The 19,252-nt window shown below is 44.2% G+C and overlaps 1 protein-coding gene across 5 annotated transcripts in view; it reads right to left on the minus strand.

The window, feature by feature from the left end:
• Positions 1 to 19,252, minus strand: part of GluRIB (Glutamate receptor IB) — a 169,598-nt gene that overhangs the window by 46,020 nt on the left and 104,326 nt on the right. For all 5 annotated transcript variants that reach the window (XM_043431214.1, XM_043431213.1, XM_043431215.1 and 2 more), the window contains exons 3-4: positions 2,820 to 2,947; positions 1,266 to 1,395 (exon numbers count right to left, since the gene is read on the minus strand). In XM_043431214.1, coding sequence (XP_043287149.1) covers positions 1,266 to 1,395; positions 2,820 to 2,947 — 258 coding nt within the window. The remainder of the gene's footprint in view (positions 1 to 1,265; positions 1,396 to 2,819; positions 2,948 to 19,252) is intronic.

Raw genomic sequence — 19,252 nt, forward strand, 5'->3', positions numbered from 1 at the left:
AGCATAACAGGGAAACCACCGACCGCGGATATTTCGACGAATAATCAAATGCAAATGTCTCTTTATATATATTTACCTTTCGAATCGGCAACGTTTTGTGGCTTCGAACATTTTAATATTCTAAAATGAAACCGCTCGGGAATTTCCCACTACAAATTAACGCATTTCCTTTCTCGTTTTCTTTACATGCTCACAATTTTTAAACGATCACGTTTATCCTCGTGTGTCCCGCATAATTTCGAAAAAAATATCTCAAATGACTCAACTCCCTGCGCTCGACAATATCCGCACTTATCTATAAACTTGGAAAGTGTTTCTACGTTTACAACGTTCGTCGACCTTGTAAAATACTTTTCCGTCTATCGCGGCGTACGTTCATTAGCACGAGTTTGCCGCGAGTTCATAATAATCGTTCCTCTGTCATCAGAATAGACTGATTGCAGTTGATTGTTTTCCTTACATTTTCATGTAATTTATCTACATTCGTGGTATTTTTGAATGACAAAGTAAAAACTTACGAGTATTATTTATATGGAGAATTCCGTGTCGAAATTTTGTTTCGCTCAGCGACCGTAATTTTATCGAATTTTCAAAAATCTTCATCTCTCAATCTTTTCGTATTGAAAATTAGAAGCGAATTGTCGTTGGCCTCCTTGCAAATGTCACGAAATCCGCCGTTTGTTTCCACGAAATTTCGAATCTCTTGAAAAAAAATCGAGACTTTTTTCTCATCCGCAAACGAAATAAACACTCAGAGAAATCCATGTGGAAGGAGAAGCGCAATAACGAGTGGTAAAAATATCGAGTTTATCGGTGGGCAGGGTCACTCGAGAGGGAAGAATTCCCAGACTGCATCTGGGAGAAATAAAGGACGAGATAGCAGCGGCGATATCGTCCGGGGAGCAGAGTCTTGTCCCTAAAGTATATTATTTGCATTTCCATTCAGTAATTAACCTGCTCCCCCGCTCGTCTCGTGCTTACAAATGTTCTATTCCAGGCCCATAAATGCTCGGCTTTATCGAAGTCAAAGATACGTATTTGCAGTTACCGTTAAAGCGCAGTCTCTGAATTTTCATAATCGTGAGGAATGAGCTCTGTTTCGCGAGAAAATTCAAGTTCCTTCGTGCGGTAAATAAAATGAATTTGGAGGGTGGAAAATTCCTCGTAAAAGGAAGCCAGTTTTCCTCGTCATTGAAGTTCGTATCCGCGTGGATAAGATAGTAAAAACTGTACGTACAAAAGTAATTACGTCTGTGCAGACTTACCGTCGTGGGAGTCGTACAGATAAATGATTTTCCTCCAGCCGTAATGACGAACGGTGTCGATTATTGCACGGTGATAATCCGGACGCATGCTGATGGCGAAATCGAGGAGACCGGAGGAAGGCGTCAGTACCTAAACAGAGAAGATTAGAGAACGATTAGACGACTGCCTCGTGAGCGAATTTGAGCCACGAAGGGAGATTTCATTGAGGAAAAAGTCGAAAAAAACGTGTCAACGTGTTGTGAGGGAGATTGTAGGAAGAGCTGAGACGATTAATAATTGGCGTAATCGAGAAAACGATTATGCGATATGTTGGGAAACGAATGCGCGCGGTGCGTGCTTTTGAAAGTGGAGGTTTATGATCGATGGCGTACACATTATTGCGGTACGGTGGTTCAAATGAAAATTCATCGTGGCTTGGAACGTGTGGCGGCACGAAAAGTAACGAGTTTTAACCGAGGAAATGTATGCATTTGTCTAAGCCGTTAGTCTACGAGGGAGAGGTTGAAACGTTGGGAATCGTTGACCAAGTGTTGACCCATTGGGATGAAAAATCTAAGCAATAAATATGTTTCATCGACGGGGGCCGAAGGGGGAAAGGGAGGGGCTCGTGCGTGCAGTTTTTTATTCGCAGTTAACGTAGCAGGAATTTATTAACTGGGATACGAGAGTTTACGCCATTCTCCTGAATAGTAACAATATATTTGACAATTCTGTGCGCGTGACTCCATTTCTGAGTGTGCGTACGCGCGCGAGTACATGTGCTGTTTTAATCGAGTATGACTGGTGTACATTATATTGCATTTATGTTAACCTCCCTTCGTCATCAAAACCCCCAACGAATGTAGCACACTTGAAATCCCATCCCCATATATCCAACACGTATATTTGACCCAACAAATAAATTCTGCTCGTGTCGCTGCTTCATTTGGAAATGTAAATTGGAAAACGGAATTCGCTCTCGTAATTATGAGGCCGCACGCCTCTTTTTCTATCTCTCAAATTTTCGTTACCGATATATTCCTATGTGTGCTCCGCGTGTACACGCGTTCGAGAATGATGAATAATTATTTCGCTGATGCATTAACGATATCGTAGAAGCAAATTTTTTGTCATGGATGATGCCTCCATCTAAATGCTTTATCATTTGTTATTTAGATGTTGACTTTTCGTTAATGGCCTTTTATCCAATTTCCTTCTATACGTGTGCTATTATAAAAGCCTATAATGCTTTTTTTTTTTCGAGCTCGAATATATCTCGTTGGTCATTCATATATGCGATGATTTTTTGCAATTTTATTATCGCTCTAGAAAAGCCTCACGGCGCGAGAGTATTTTTTTATTTTCGTCGTATCTCGCGTCCCTGCGGCATGAAACCTGCCTATGAACATTTTTCGTGCCATATTTCAGTTGCACACTTGGCTCCAAATTGTTTTTTTTAATCATCGTATATTCCATTAGTTTTTTTTTTTTCGAGGGCAGCTTTGCCTCGCGAGCGATTTCATGTCGACGTTAAAATGTTTTTATTAAATTTGTTAAGGCACGCTGGATTTTACCTTCTCAGGAAACCACGGGGTGACGAATGGCATCTGAAAAGTGTTGCTGTACGAGTGCAGAGTGTCGAACGAGTCCGGACTCACAGCACCGAGCATCGAGAATACGCCTCTGCTGAATTGAGTGCAAACTGAAAGGAGAAGAGAGGAATATAAATTCATAGTTTGATAGATGAAAACGATGCTACAAAAAAGCGACGTTTCTCAAAGCGAGTTTTATCTAATGATTCGATGTAACTATTTTGTTCCTGCGCCCGGTTAAAAACCGGGTTTTATAAAAAGCTGAGGAAAATAAAAAGATGATGGAACGAGAGATTCGTACGTTTTCCTCGAGTCCGTTCAGCAGCGAAGGAGAAGCATAACTTGGAAGATTTTCTGACCTCGGATTTGGATCGCATCCAGAAACATGACGGACAACGGACGAAACAGGATAACTCGTAGTGACGCAGTCGTGGGAATAAGGGACAAAAAAGGGAGAAAAAAGGTAAGAGAAGATTTGAGTTCGTTGAGGCGAAGACAAAACGGGCAAAGCTGGAGAAAGATATGAGACTCGGCGAGCACATTTCTCCTTATTTTTATTATTTACCAGATTTTCATAGCCAAGAAATGCGGTTGATATCGGTACAGAATTTCCGATCATCCGATACGATATCGAGCGACTCATTATTTCGTGATAACATTTGAAGCGATACGTGCTAACGATGGGTTTGGACCAGGAGGAGTTGGGATGCTGGGAACGGGGAAGTTTCCGTTTCGAAATTGATGATGCAAGTCAGGAATGGTGGAGTGTGTTCTTTCGAAGGGAGCTTTTTGCCGGGAGGTATAAAGAAGCATAACACGAAAGTGGCTCTCGACTTTGATGGAGTTCTCGAGGCTACACGACAATGAAACGTACTCGCTCGATACGGAAGAGACTTCCGGATCGTCTAATGGACAGGAAGTTCCGGAGTCAGGAGCAATGGAAGAAACGGGAATGAAGAGAAGTCGCCACGCGTAGATTGGAGGTCGGGATGGCAGGGGGCAGGAGGAATGTTGGGCAAAATCACGAAGACCTTTCATTTTATATCGCAACCTCAATTTCGTCACTCAAAAGGATTTGGTCCCGTTGTTAAATGCGAATCGAATGACGGCTGTAGCCTCGCTCTCGTTTTATCGATTACGGGTGGGGGCATGGGTCACCGGAGTCCATGTCGAGCTTGTAGGACGCTGACCAAAGTGGAATGTCAGGAGACAGGTAGCTTACTACATCTGGCGGTTGATATAGCCTGCACCTAACAGGGTTGTCTGGAAACCTCCCTTAGCCATTCCGCCCATCCCTTATCCTCCCCTTTTTCCAAGACTTCAACGTAATAGGATAAAAACAGTTGATATCTGCACCGTGTCTAGTATCCCGAGAATCGTTTCCTGCTCCTCTAGCCTCATTCAATTTTCTTTCTTATACCTCAGTCACTGATCATTGTCTTGGCAAAGCCAATAAACGATATCGAATTTGTATCGCGTGCTGCTCCATGCTCGAGCTTTCATTAGTTTCAACTCGTCGGAATGAAACGAGATCTCGAAGCCCACGAGAATTGCCAACGCGAACGGTTATTAAATAATGCATCAAACTCCGGGCACTCGATTCAAAATATTCTTTTGACCGGCCATTCCCGAGTTCTCGAGAACACGTCATTTCGAGTTTCTCGTCCGCCGGAGCTCGTCCACGCGGTCCAACGCGCGATTTGCACCTCGTTGACGGAGGGCTCGTTGGTTTTCAAGTTATTAGATCATTCGGCCACGAAGAGGCAGAGCAGCAGTTTCTCTGTTGCGCTAGCACCGGCATAAGAGGATCGAAATAAGCGAGCGTGATGGAATTTTGGAGGAAGATCTGATTAGTGCGAACGGTAGGAAGCCAGTTTTCCGTTTGTTGATCCATCTCTCTCTCTCTCTCTTTCTCTCTGATCCTTCTTGCTCCCTTTTTACATATTAGACGTTCGCACACGTGTGTATTTAGCTGTGTCCACAAGCAGCATTTATTGTGTGGGACGAGTAGAGCAGCGACGATCTCGAGGGTACATTTATATTCATAAGCATAAATGGTTTCGACGTGATATACGCCAGGGGCTCGGCTCTGGTCAGAGCTTCCTCCTTTCCGCCGGCTTTTCGTCGTTATTAATCCTTTTGCCTAGCTTCCTACACATTTTCTCTCATTCTCCTGGGAAGCCTGGCTCTTAATACTTTTCCTCAATGGCAAACGTTGTCTGCGTGAAAAATCATCAGTCGCTTTGTCATCCGCATCCCTCTCCTCGCTCTCCCTCCTCGTCCTCGCTATCATTCATTGCCGGCACAAAGTTGCTTCACGTCGGATCAAAGAGACTGCTCGGACTTGCTCGGTTCTTCCGGACCACTACTCACGAGGAGCTGCCCTCGACACATGGTGCACGAAAACTGTCTACAAGCTTTTGAACGAGCAGTTGAAAATACACCTCTCCAATGATTCTCCCGTGCTCATATTTAGAATGCCATATTTCCATTTGATTTTAATCCCGCACAAAAACTCGTATATATTTACGTCCCAACGAAAGCCAGGCAATTTTCTCACGAACAACGTAATGTATACGTATAATACAAGAATATAGTATTCCACCTATATTTCTGGGTCCATGCGGTTGTGACTTACGGGCACCATGATTTTTATAAGCGAACGAGAAAGAAAAAATATGGAAAAGGAAGAAAAAATGGAGGAAAAAAGAGGTCGCGAGCGCATATCCCGGACCAGCCAGACGGATAGAATGAAGTGAGAGAAAAGGCGAATGAGAAATGGGAAGATGAGGAGGAGCAGAGGGTGCAGCAGGGGAGTCGAGAGCGAAAAAGAGAAAGTGTGGGACTCAAAGCGCCCCAGGGGGGTCGATGTAGGTGATGTGAATGAGTAAGAAAGGGAGAGGGAGAGAGGAAGGCGCACTACGGAAGCTGCTACTGCAAGCAACCCCAACCCCCATCGCCATCCCGTCCGAGGTAGGAAAAGATGGTATTCCCCGCAGTAGTACGAACGCGGTACCGTTATTTTCGCGCCGGAAAGTTTTATGTCTCCTATAATTTCCAGAGTGTCCTCTGGCGAACACATTCAACGGGCTCGAGAGGTTCGCACGGTATGGTGGTCTGATGCTCTCAGGGCAGAAGGACGAGGAGGGAAGGAGAAGAGCCGAGTCCCAATGGGGACGAAGGAAAGCAGGGAATTGAGGGCGGGAGGAGGGAGAGAGGGAGGATGGGCGATCGCAATGTCCCTGTAGAAGGGCCGGAGGAAGCATAGGTGGGTGTTGGACAACCCGTAAATCGTCGAGTCTCCTCTCCCTCTCTGTCTGCGCGGCTCCTAGCTCGTACGTGTCTTTCCCTATTTTTTTTTTTTTATTTATTCCCTGATATCGCTCGTCGTTACCTTTTTCTATATACTTTTAAACAAACATCAACTTATGCACCGGGGCATTTATCATTCGATAAATTCGGTCGAGATTTTCAAGGGTTTTCAAGTTTACACGAATATAACCGCGCAGCCAAAAATCGTAGGGATTATGGAACGAGTATGCTAAACAGCTCCTGCCCCACCTACTATTCCTTAAACCTTTGCACTTGGTGGATACACGCTTAGAAACGAGGAAACAACTAATTCCAACTAGCGTTTCACGGACCATTTAACTCCTGCAACTCCCGTCCTCTCTTATCGCACCCTTGTTACAACAATTGTCCTTTCCCTCGAATCGTGAAATCCTCCCTCGCTCAACCACTCGCTCGTCGACAATGGAACACGCGTGTGTCTCGCCTCTTATTCTCCGATGACCACGCTCTCCTGCATACCGCGCTCTCGAGCACGCCGCCTTATCACTTTATGCCTATTATTCCCTTATCTCATGTCGCTATACTCCTTACGAATATCACGAGACTATCTGCAGTCTGTTTAAAACTTGAATTTCTATGCTTAATTATTCCGTCAACGTTCGTCGAGTTAATCGGAGTCGAGTGTGAAAAAATTTCTATCGAGCTTGATTCTAGAAATTGAAAAATCCGTTTCCTGCTTCAAATTTATTGTTTAAAAACGCATTTTTTTCCCCCCTCAAACGTATCGGATCATCGAAACAGCATGATTTCGTAACTCGGATTATTATCGTGAAATAATCGATGATTCCGTCGACTTCCGACATTTGACTTCCCCCTTCCATTTCTCAATTTTTTCTCAGCCCTCCGTACGGGTTTGCCCCAGACCTGTTTCCGTTCGCCACATTTCCGGCTCCATTTCTGTTGGCCTCTTTTTTCTTTGGCTTACTTTCACGAGAACGTCAACGCCATCTATAATGTTCGTTGGCTGCGAGGACGAGGAGGAGGGGGAGGGAGAAGGGACTTTTCATCCGCACAAAACGTCTCGTAGTCGAGACATGAAGGGACCATTATTCTTTTCAGAGGGACGTAGGCGTTGTGCGCGCTGTAATAAAATCCAAGGAATTCTCGTTGGTCTCGCGTGCGAGTGTGGGGGGCAAAGGGATGAAAAATGTGTTTGAAAGTGCGGATTCTGGTACGACTACTCTCTCCTTGCGTATGTCACGTGTTCAGTTTTCCGTTTTCATTGCATCCTCCTCGCACTGGCCGCGCACATATACTTGTCCAACGACGTCAATGTCTGAGAAACAAAAGGGCGTCAGTCGGGCGATTTAACGAGTACATAAGATTTTTTTTCTTCGTAGTTTTTTATTCGCCTTTGCCACTGGTTCGCGTAACTTTACCTTGAAGGAAAGAGAAGCCGGGGAGGACGAACAAGCGCGATTGCGGTGACGAAAAAGCCTCGCTGTTTCTCTTTCAACCGAACACAAACGTACATTATTTTTCTTTCCCTCTTTCTTTCTCGCTCTCTCTCTCTCTCTCTCTTTCTCTTTCTCTTTCTTTCGGGTGAGGGAGCAACGACGAGTATGACTTTGCGAGATGGAGACTATGCACTGTAAGGCACGAAGAAGAAGAAGAAGAAGAGGAAGTGGAAGTGGAAGAAGAAAAAAAGTAAAATGTGCACTGGGGGCGTGAAAAATTGCCCGCAGTTTGTCGTTCCACGTTGTGACGAGGTCGCGGCACTCTGTAGCTTTTTTGCCTCGATATAATAAACCAGCATGAAAAAGAACCCACAATTGACATACTTTGCCGTGTATACTCACCGCGTTCTCGTATTTTTATGATTATTTTTGGAAGAATATGTCCTCTCGAATTTCTCCTCATACTTTTTTGTAATAACGCTTCACGTCTGTAGCAATTTCACCAGTTTCCATATTTACATTTAAGGCAAAAAATATTCTTTGTCGTTTTATACCTCGAGTGAGCTCCTTCTCATGCACCAAATGTGTCATTTCCTGCATCCTTTTATTACTCGAATTGGGGGTAAAACACAATTTCGGTACTAAAGCAATGAATATAATTTACTCTTTAAAAGTAAAACAAACGATCGACCCCCGGGGCGAGGATGGCAAAAATCGAACAAACGACCCACCGCTCCACCAAACGTGCCAATGCAAATACGAGAACTTGTAACTTTTTCAAGAATCCCTTCTTGGCGTTCGAACCACACGAGACACGAGATAAACTAAGAAGAATCGAAAGCCAAGCGCGCGCTAGTGAGAGAGAAAAAAAGAAATTACTTTGGAACGTGGCGACGAAGGTAAATCGAATTCAATTGAATGGAATTTAATCGCCCGTTAAAATGTTTGTTAAAACTTTCGTGATCGTGTTTTCTCTCTCCGGTTTTATACATGACGAAACATTCTTTCGAAAACACTGCGAACCGAGACTTTTAAAGACTCCTCCCGCGTGAAACATTTCGAGGTCGCGAACCTTTGAACTATAGGTTTTATAGAATCGTATAATTAACCCGAAAACACCGTTTAAAAGCGTGTTTTTTGTTTTTTGGATTAACGCGGAGAATTTATTTTCTTTTCATTTCCCAAAACCACGCGGTTGGAAAAAGCGAATTTTTCTTCCGACAGGCTTGAGCCCCGTTGGAGATTATTCACAGAACGTTTGTTTGTGAAAACAACGGAAAAAACGCTGCCAAATTTTCATTTACGTACGCGGAGAGAACAAAGACCAGAAAACTGCTTCTAAAGCCACGAAATTTTGCCTAAATACCGTTATAATTAGTAACACTGACTTTTTCGTAATGAGAATGTTGCCAAAATCGTTTGGCTTAATACGCGGCTTAGTTCTCAAGAATAATTGTCGGCAGAACGCGCCGCGCGGCAGAGGATCGGTAATTGTAGCGACACGTGAATTTGAAAGTCATTGCGTAATTTTGCAGTGTGCACAATTTGAGTAGAACTCGTGAGCGCGAGGTTTGGAGACTTTGAGAATTACACGTTAAATCTAATTAAACGAAATACGAAGTGCACGAGCAGCAAAGAGGTTCTCGTGAGGTTGAGCCCTCGGTCTGACTAGACACGGAGTTGCACCACTCGCACGGTTTTCATTCGTAGCGTTTCGCCTCTCGAATGAGAGGCTTTTGACAATGATTCTAACGGAGCAATTCATTCGATCGGTTAATTGTCTGAGAATCTCGACGGAATTATGCGGAGGCGAAAGAGGTTTTTCTAGAACATTTATACGGCGCGGCCGGAAATAAGGAATTTTCGTAATGATGGAAAAAATATTTATTCATTGGTCGAGAGGAAAAATGTCTCGTTATGATATGAGGGGAAACTAGGTTACAACGGTAAAAGGTTTAAAGGGTAATCCTTGGGGGCTATGATACCGTTTGATCCGGAGCAATACCCCGAGGGTTGTACCGTCAGACCGTATCAATTACGTTATCTTTTGACAAATTGACCGTGCGCGCCTATTCGCGAGCGATGCGCTCGTTCCGAGTGTCCAACGAGGAGACGCGGCGAGCCCCAGCTCCGGGTGCATGTGTGCACGTTCGTCTCTGCGAGGGGCCGCATGTGTGAGCGTTTCCGGTTGTTCACAGGCTGAACCGATTCGTAATTCCCCCGGGCTTGTCACATCGCCTATCCGTGTATAAGCCACGAGTGAGTTATTTGTCACGGGGAAAGGTGGAAGTTGGCTTCGGGATAAAAACAAAGAAAGAATAGGAAGCGCGGCGCGTCGAAGCTCATCGGATTCGGAGTGACAAGTTTACTCGCTCGCGCGCTCCCTTTCCCTATCAAATTTTCGAAAATATGCGATGAGTAAATAACTTTGTTCTTTTTGATGCTGTCTCGCAGCTGTCCTCGGAGGCTGGAACGATCGACTTGTTTTTACCAAGCTCCAAGCCCCGATTTCAGAGAGTCTTGAAAAGTGAATCTTTCACTTCGAACACTCCGCGCGCGCGGCGGGCAGGAGAGAAGAAAAAGAGTGAGACATCGCGCGCGCGCTGGGGGAAGCATTGGGAGGGTTAGCGTTTGGAACTTGAACTCATTTCGACTTTGGCAAGAGCACTAAATCTTGGGAGTTGTAAACCACGAGGAGACGCTGCAAAACACGAGGAAACTTAGGCTACATGAAAAATAAAGCTGAGAATTCCGAGTTTCGGGGAGAGAAAGAGCATTAGTGGAGCAACCAAGTGCGAAGTGTGCCCGGAGAGAGCGGAGGACAAAAAAGAGTCTGGGATAAGCTCGATCGGTTTGGCAGCTTTGAGTTACGAAATTAATACAGCAGAGTTCGAAAGCTTCGTGCCTCCAAGATATTTTCTCGATGTACGAAGCTGGAGAACGCGCGCCTCGAGGAGCGGGGCAAAAGTGATAGAAAGGTTTGGCAAGCTTCGAGATATTTCATTAATCATTCTGGAAAAGCTTACGGTCATTCTCCCAGTTTGCGGACACGAACAGTCTGAGTTGATGGGTATCAAATGATAGGACTGTGGTAATATAGAAAGTGTGCAGGCCAATGAGCTCCGAGCACGCTGTGTGCACCGTACACCATCTTTCACTCTCTCTCTCTCTCTCTCTCTCTCGCGGTCTCTCTTTCTCTTGCTGCTCGGAGCAACGTCATGCTCCATTATGAAGGCGAGAGAGGAAGGATTTGCTGAGCATTAATTAGCTCTGTTGCAGTACAGTGTCAACAGGCTTGGTGTGATCCACAGAAGAGATAAATGACCAAAATTTCGATCATATCGCGCATCCCCGATAAACTCTCTCATAACGTCCTGCCATCCTCGTATTGGTTAACGTCCATTAGACACCTTTATGACAATCCTCAATCGATAAATATATCATTTGCCTACTCGTGGCTAATGAATCACGAAGCAGCTCATTATTTCTGGCATTTTTCGACATTTCGAAGCATTTCGAGTCCCGTAAAAACCACTTGAATCACATTATTTCAACGAGAATAAATGAATCTCTGGAGTGAGAGATCGAACACAAGTGCGTCATTAATGAATTACTGCTTTGCGTGAGCCTTCGCATCGTTTCATCAACTCTCATTCTCTTAATTTAATTAATACACTCTGCCAAGACACTCAACGAATTTCCTCTCGAAATTATTAAAATTTCAAGTCTTTAACTTGCAACGAGGCCCCCCCGTATAATATTGAAATTGTTTGCAGAATGAGAAGAGCTTCTCTTGCCGAGTTTACGGAATCAAAAGAGGTCATGTATACAAGAGCGAGGAGCTTGTGGGCATGAAGTGCCCGTTGGAACATAGAATTAATTACTTTGCAGTGTGAAATGAGGATGGAAGACACGTTAACATCTCGACACGGTGTGCTTCAGCGCGCACAACTTCTCCATTCAATCTTCACTGATAAATTATTAAAATATTATTTTCTATCGTTAGATTAAAAAAAAAAAAAACAACGTCAAAACTAAAAATTACGAAAATACATAATTTTACTTGAAAATTTGTCTAAACTTTCTCCGACTTTCAGCTTCATTATTTCGTTATCAAAGTTTTATTTTCTCTTGATTTTTCTTCGATTCATCAATGTCTCATTGCTTATCAGGAAGTGATCTGAAAATACAAAATATTAGTGCTTCTTAGCCTCACTGGAAAAACGAAACTCCGTTGAAAGTTAACACACAATTGCTCCCAGTCTTGGTTATGACTCTCCCACTCTCCCTTAGTGAACTATGAATGCAGGATAGTCGAGCATCTCGACGATTAATTATTGCTGCTGGCAGCTGGAGCCTACCAAGACAAACGACTCAAATTTAGATGCTATCAGACCGGATAACCTCCAGTGTCCAGTCACTGGTCCAGTATATTGTGTCGTACGAAATTGGGAACTGGGACGACACATTCGCACATACGTATAGACGTAGTCTCAGCTCCTCCAAAGCGCTCTTTTGTGACTTGGCAATGTACCAGGGAGTCTTTGTAAATGGACTGGCTCGAAATACCACGTAAGTTGAGAAGATTCAACGAGAAGAGAAAGATGCGTTGATAATCCATGCTCCGATCTAATTAATAACCTCCTGCGAAGAGGATGAAAAAATCATTTTTCTTGCCAGGCTTTTGTATGACGGATGTTGCTTAGATTTGGAAATACGAGCTCGCGATATAGTGAGGGGAGAAAAAACATTTGAGAAGGTAAATGGAGGTGGTGCGCAGAGGAGGAAGGAATTCGGTAAATCGGAGGACAATCGAATTCGATTAGGAAGCTTAAGCTTCTGATAGTGATTCGTGGGCGGAGGGGGTTAAGAAGCGCAAAAGGAGAAACGAATGGGAGAAATTTCGATACATTTTCCGGTAACCCACGTGCAATTTCCCGAGCGAAAGATCGCCTTTTGCGCTCTCAAGCCGATCGGGAATCCAGGATGTGGGAGCAGAAGCAGGCAGACCGGCTCGGGGTGGATGAGGCAAAGAGCCACCTAGAGCAGCTCCAAGGGATGGGCCGGGTGACACGGCCACCCTCTCGTGACCTGTCACAGGATTTGCCACCCCAATAAAAGGATTAACCGGACGAGGGTTAATCCTATTGGAAGGGCCGTTCTCGCACATTGTACCCGTAGGAGCCGACCCCCTGCCGGTTGCTCTTCCTTTCGCTCGTACGATCCCCCGTTCCTATATACTTGCGTGGCTCCCACACACCGCACCGTACACACTAACGCTTTCTGTGAATGCTCGTTCTCGACTATTCGATGTATACCATATATACGCGATCCCCATTGTCCCAACACCTATCCAGAAAGAAATTACTTTGTCCGTCGCTAAAACTGCGGAAAAATAATCGAAAGCTCGGTGTGCGTCGGAGGGTTAATTATTTTCTGGTAAAAGTAAAAGAAAAGGAGTGCAATAATAACGGAAAACGAATAGGGAGAGAGAGAGTGAGAGAGAGAGAGAGAGAGAGAGGGAGCTTACAAAAGTGCCTGAAATACCGACGCGATAGAATAAGAATAAAGTGTTTGAATTATTTGACGAGTTTGAAAAATCAGCAAAAGTCAAAACCCAGGGAAAAAACGGAGGTTGGATAGAAATAAAATAGAGTTAAAAAGGAGAACGTTTATGTGGGAATTACAAGAGTTCGACGCCGCAGTTGGGTTAGCTCTCTCGGCCCTGGTGGCGGATGAAAACGTACGCGCGCGGTTGTTTAATTTGGCGAAGCAAAAGAGTCGGTTTTTCTTCGTTGACTGGAACGAGTTGAGCTGTGGGTGTTTTTCGTCGAGTTGGGACAAGCCCGTCGTGGTGCGAGAGAGGGTGGATAAACATTGTTCCAACGAGTTGGAAATGGAATTTACGTCGGGCATCGGGTTGATGCATCGTTTCGTACAACCGGGCCGCGCGCGCTCGGCTTGCGCGAACGCGTGTAAAAGACGGTTGAGGGCTTGTTTTTTACCTCGGCATCAGCACCCTCCTTCCTCGGCGAGAGTGGCGAAGGTAAAATTTTGGCTCTTCATTCTCGTTCCCTACTGCCACCCACCAAGAGTCGACTCTATTTTTTACTTCTTACACTTTTTCTACTTCCTACGCTCGCTTCTCCTCTATTCGTCTTCATCTATTTTTCTACCAACCCATTTTTTCATCAAATCGCGCTATTCCACACTCCTCTCGAGTCAACATTATTTTGCTTTATTTAAATATATTTTTTTACACCTCGAGCTCAGGGACTCCCAGAATCCGAAGAAATACAAAGTATTGTTATTCCGCGCGGCAACAAACTGCCGTGGCAACCTGCTCCTGTCGATCTTTCGCGCACTCACACTTTGCCCAAACACTGGGGAAACTTTGCGATCGCAACTTTTAATTTCACTCGCTTTCTTTCTCTCCGGCAAAAGCTTCTTTCTGTGTACATACAAATATATATATATATATCCGTACAGATCGAAGTATGTATATAAGTTGAGGAGTAAAAATAAAAGAACGACGTGCGAAAAGGATCGCGAGCAGTTCGCAGCGAGACACGAACCCTCCTCGCGTATTCGTATCTCGTCTACTCTCCAACTTTGCGATATTTTATGATGAAAAGTTTCTCGCCCCTGGCATATCGTCGTTCCGCGTCCCCGAAAAAGAGAGAGAAAGAGAGGCGAGCAGGAGGCGAGACGATTGGAGAAAATTCACCCGCGCTTACTCGCATCGTCACCCTCGATGAAAAATCCCAAGCCCCAACCGAACATCACCGGATTCCGTCCGCGCCGCACCACTCTCTTCCAACGACAACACCAAATGGACTGTGACATCACTCGTAATCAAAGACTTTACAAACTCCCCGCACAATACTTCAACTTTCGTTATTGTAAATAATAACTCGTTTCCGAAGTCGTTCTTTCTTGCTTTTAGTATCCATTTCCTTCCCTTCATACTCCCATTATTTCTCGACAAATATCCATTAATACCGAAGCATCGAGAAGAAATAAATCCGAGGAGAAATCTCGAGGCTGAGATGGAAAGAATTTTTCGAATTTCCGTTCACAATTCCGTGTCAATCAACGAATTTATGAAAATAAAAAAATTGTTTGTTTTCCGAAAGCTCCACCCCCCAAATTGTATTTAAATGCATGAGGAATACCAGTTTTTATTATCTTCCTCTCATGAAAATGTGATTTTTGCTATTTGTGGCCTCTGTCGATAAATTCCACTTGAAATTTTCTCCATCCCCCGCGAAAGGTTCATCGAGAAAAAGGCGTTTTTCAACATTTGTATTCTGTGCTGGTAGATTCAATGAAAGTGATATATATTTTATTCGGGTCTCGCGACCCCGTGAAAAAAGAGCATTAAAAATTAATGAATTTGACGAGGATCGAAGAGTCATTATTTCCTCCGGAGTGATGAGGACGAAAAGCAGCGAAAGTCGATAATTGATTAAAAAAATAAATAAAAAAAAAAAACCAATTTATTCGCATTTCTCGAAAGAGGCGGGCACTTTAGAACTTTGTTCGATCGTACGCCAGAGTCCTCGATAACTGCTCTTTGGTTTTGTTGCACGCGAGAATAAATTCAAATTTTCAGTGAACATTTCGAGCACAATATTTGGTTTGAGGGAGTTGATCGCGAGTGTCTCGGGTGGGAGGTACACACAGAGAAAAGTTTTGCGCGATGATTCGGTCGAATTTTTATTGACTCATTCTACACGGAGAGCTCTTTGTTCGTATAAAAAATGAATATGCCAGCTTCCCTTTATCGAATCCTCGAAAGGGAGTACATTGTACACGCGTTACCGGAGCTTGGCTTTCGACTCGGGGGAAATATGGGTATACGGAAGAAAAAACCGGGACACAAAAAGCGCAGAGCATAAAAATTCTATAAGCAGAAAAACGCGAAACGTAAAACCCTATTCCGTCAGCTCGTAACTGAATTTCTAGCTCGAGTATATTGAGAGTTGAACAAAAAAACGAGGGCACAAAGTTTTCCGTACAAAGAACGCTCTTTGTTTTTTTCCTTCTTCTCGTTTCACTTGGTTGAGCATTATTTAGTATTATCTAATGAATTCCGAGACAAGAGATAACAATGGATCGAGCAATAAATAATATTTTCAGGAGAAGCTTGGGAATAAAAGGCTCAAAGGATCCAATAACGCGAGGCGTACGGTTTATTGGATTTTTTCATCATCCCTACATCGAAATTAGCTCGTAAGAGTTAATTGTGAAGCTCGGATAAGAAGTTGAGTTGCATGAATAGTACCTGTGGAAAGCCATCTCCATTTTGTTTCACGTGCTTTCGTCTGGAGCAGCTTCGCTTGTCAACAGTGGTGACTTGATTGGAAACTTGAGCCGAAGCAAATACCCTTCGACGTGTACGAAAATCTTTGAAACGAGATTTCGTCTCCTCTTTGCGCTCTTGCCTCCCCTCGGCCCCTCCCGCCCTCCGCCCGTGTTGCTATTTCGCTTGTAGCGAAGTTGCTCTCGCGTTTTGTTTACGCAACCGCCAAGAGCCAACTCATTGAAATGACAAGAATCACTCGAAGAGACGCTCAACCACGAGACAAAAAGTCTCGACGCTTGTCTCTTCGAGAGCCTTCACCCTCGTCTCTCGCTCTGCTTTTTTCGACTCGAGGCAATAAGAGCACGGAAAAAAGCTCGGAGAAAAAACAAAATCTAAAATAAACAACAACAACAAAAAAACGTTGAAGAAAGAGAACAAAAATGAAACCAAATACGCAGGAACGAAGAGATTTTCCAAGCTTTTTTCACCGCGCACTCAAGAAGCACATTTTTCTCTGTGAATGTTCGATGAAAAGAGCTTCCCTTCCTCTCTATTTTCGTGTCTTCGAAAACTCTTCTCTTCTTTCAAGCTCCGATTTCTTTCTACATCAAAACTACCTGCCGGTTCGTCACCGAAGAAAGGATCGTGCGTCACGATCGTTTGAAACAATAATGAAACGAAATAAAATGCCGCACCATCCCAGCACTCGCCTCTGCATTTCGCCATAAAAACGCGTCCAATCCAAAAGCTTTTTTCCGCACAATCAATCGATAAGGACTTCGGCAGGAATCGGCCCGAGGCTTTCCGGAGTAGCGCCTGCGAGCAAGGGACAAAATAACATTAGTGTGAAAACCCCGAGAGTGTCGTCGATCGCATTATATCTAACGAGCAATAAACCATTCGGAGAATGACCGGAGGTTGACCAACTAGCCAAAAGATAACGTGGCCGTGACGATGCCACGCTCGCCGCACACTTGCATCCGGGAATTCGTCGATTTTTCAACCCTTTTCGCTCTCACCCCCTGCGTGTTTGCATTCTTCTTTCTTTTTCCAAAATATCATTGTTGAAGTTTTTCTTTTTATTATTTTTTGCATGGTCATGCGTTATAAAGCTCCGACCGATTGTGGTCCCTGGCTTTCCGAATATCCAACGGATACTATTTGTACGAGCTCTCTAAAACTCGATATTCATTTGTCACGGGATATAAAAGATGTATCAAATTCGAGGCTCGAACCGAAAGATTCGTGTAAAGCATAAAAAGCCGATGAAAAAAATACTTTTTATCGCCGCAGCACTGTATTTTTTACTGGATTCTCCACGAACAAATGTAATCCGTTTACAAAAAAACGTTGAGCAACCGGTGGAGAGGACACAGTCTTCATAAAACTCATTTTCGTTCGGTTGTTTTTTGAAGATTGTTTTATCAAGAGCTTACCGCCGATTCTCACGAATATTATTACGGCTCGGATTTCTTCCTCGGATAAAGCGCCGGGATATTCGACGTTGTTTTCGTGCCACGCCATGAAAAAAAAAACGCCCTCGTTGTCGGCATTATGCATCGCTTAGAAGGAAAAGTCTTCCACTCATACCGCCCAGTCGTTGGAGGCTCTCCAGTCATGTTCAATCAAAAAAGTAAACTTTTTCAGCTTCGTGATATCGAACCAACGAAAAGCCTCGGATGCTGCTCACAAAAATGAAAACGCATTACCGCAAATACTCGAAGAAATCACATTTTAAATGCTGTTTTTTCAGAACTCCAACTATTTGGTGCTCGCGCACACGTTAAATAATGGGAGAAATTGCTGGTATCATCACAGATCGCGGTTCCATATTTTCCTACTGGCTGTTACGAGCAAAAACATGAAATTTTTCCTCCACTATCAAAACAGAAATGAGTTTTTTCATTATTTTCAATGAAAGTTCGTATTCTCGTGCTAAAATAGTTTTGAGTGCATGATGAGCGATACCCAGAAGAGGGAGGTACGAGGGTTATTTCTGAAATTGTTTGAATCCACGTGGGTAAAAACAGCGACATAAATAAGTATCAATGGAAGAGCGAGAGAGAGAGAGAGAGAGAGTAAATGTATGACAAGAGAAAGCTTTTCCGGCGTTGGTTAGAAACATTTCAGGATTTACAGGAAGTGTGGGAGTGTAGAAGGATTTTGAGTCTCGGTAGCATTTCTCTTGGTCCCGAGGTTTCTACGCTGACACATAAATTCCTGGCGGGTCGGCGTGGACGTGCCAGTGCTGGCGGAGTCTCATCGGTAGAGTATACGGAGAAGCAACTGCTAGCCGCGGAAACTAGCCAGGATTACCGGCGTTACGGGCTTTTCAAAGCTCGCCCGTCGACAAGCGCGGAGCCGGGGGGGTGGAGTTGGGTGAGGGGCGGCGGCGGGACATTAGAATTCATGCGGAGACATTTGCGGTACTGCTCCTAATGACCAGGTGTAAAAAGTGTTCGCCCTCGCTCTTTGGAGCCGCAGCGCGGAGAGTAAATGTTGGAGCTTGATATATATCGAGGTACGCGAGCCCATCCGGAAACGGAAACGAGCGACAGAATCGTGCACCCACAAAACCTCACTCGTAAGAGCAAGATTAAGTGGTCAAAGAAAGCGAGGGGTGAGTATTTCTTGAACTGGCGAAGAGAAAAAGAAAATAAAAAATTTTTTAAAAAAACGAGAATGTGGCACTGCTTCGGTGACGCAGTCCTGGGCCTTTTTTGTAGACAGTAAAATGAGGAAAAAGATTGAAAGGCCAAGAAGAAGTGGAAGAAGAAAAAGAAGAAGCTCTCGAAACTCTACGAACTTGGTATCTCCTTGAAGCACTTGCGAAAGACATTAGTTTTATAAAACATTTATAATGATTTTTTAACGAGTTAACGAGAAGCGTATTCATAGATAAACCTGCTGATTAGGAACTCGAGTTCATAGCTTAATCTACTATTTTAAGTACGAGTTTCCAATTGAACATCTTTCGAAGCGTCTGTGCACACCCTCTTCGGCGTCTACCTCGTTTCTGCAAAGCCTTGGCTGTCCCCGCCCCCGCATATCCCGTCGAACGTGTTCGACCTCTCACCGTTCTTCCCCCATCTCTTCCATCTTCCGCCCCTTGGCAACCACCTAACTGTAATTAAGGACTTACACGTCTCCGCGTCTCGCTTTTCTCTCCCTCCCTCTCTTTACCCACACACATCGAAGCTAGGATCAATTTTAAGTTTAACGAACGAGCGCGCTCCTCGTCATTCTCAAGCTTCGGACAAACCGGGGCTGCGGCTCCCCTGCCCCATCCCATATTCCCATATAGCTCGACGAAACTCTTCTTCTTCTTCTTCTTCTGCTTGCACCCTTCTAACAATCCT

This window comes from Venturia canescens, chromosome 10 (genome assembly GCF_019457755.1).
Source record: "Venturia canescens isolate UGA chromosome 10, ASM1945775v1, whole genome shotgun sequence".
NCBI classification, from domain to species: Eukaryota; Metazoa; Arthropoda; class Insecta; order Hymenoptera; family Ichneumonidae; genus Venturia; species Venturia canescens.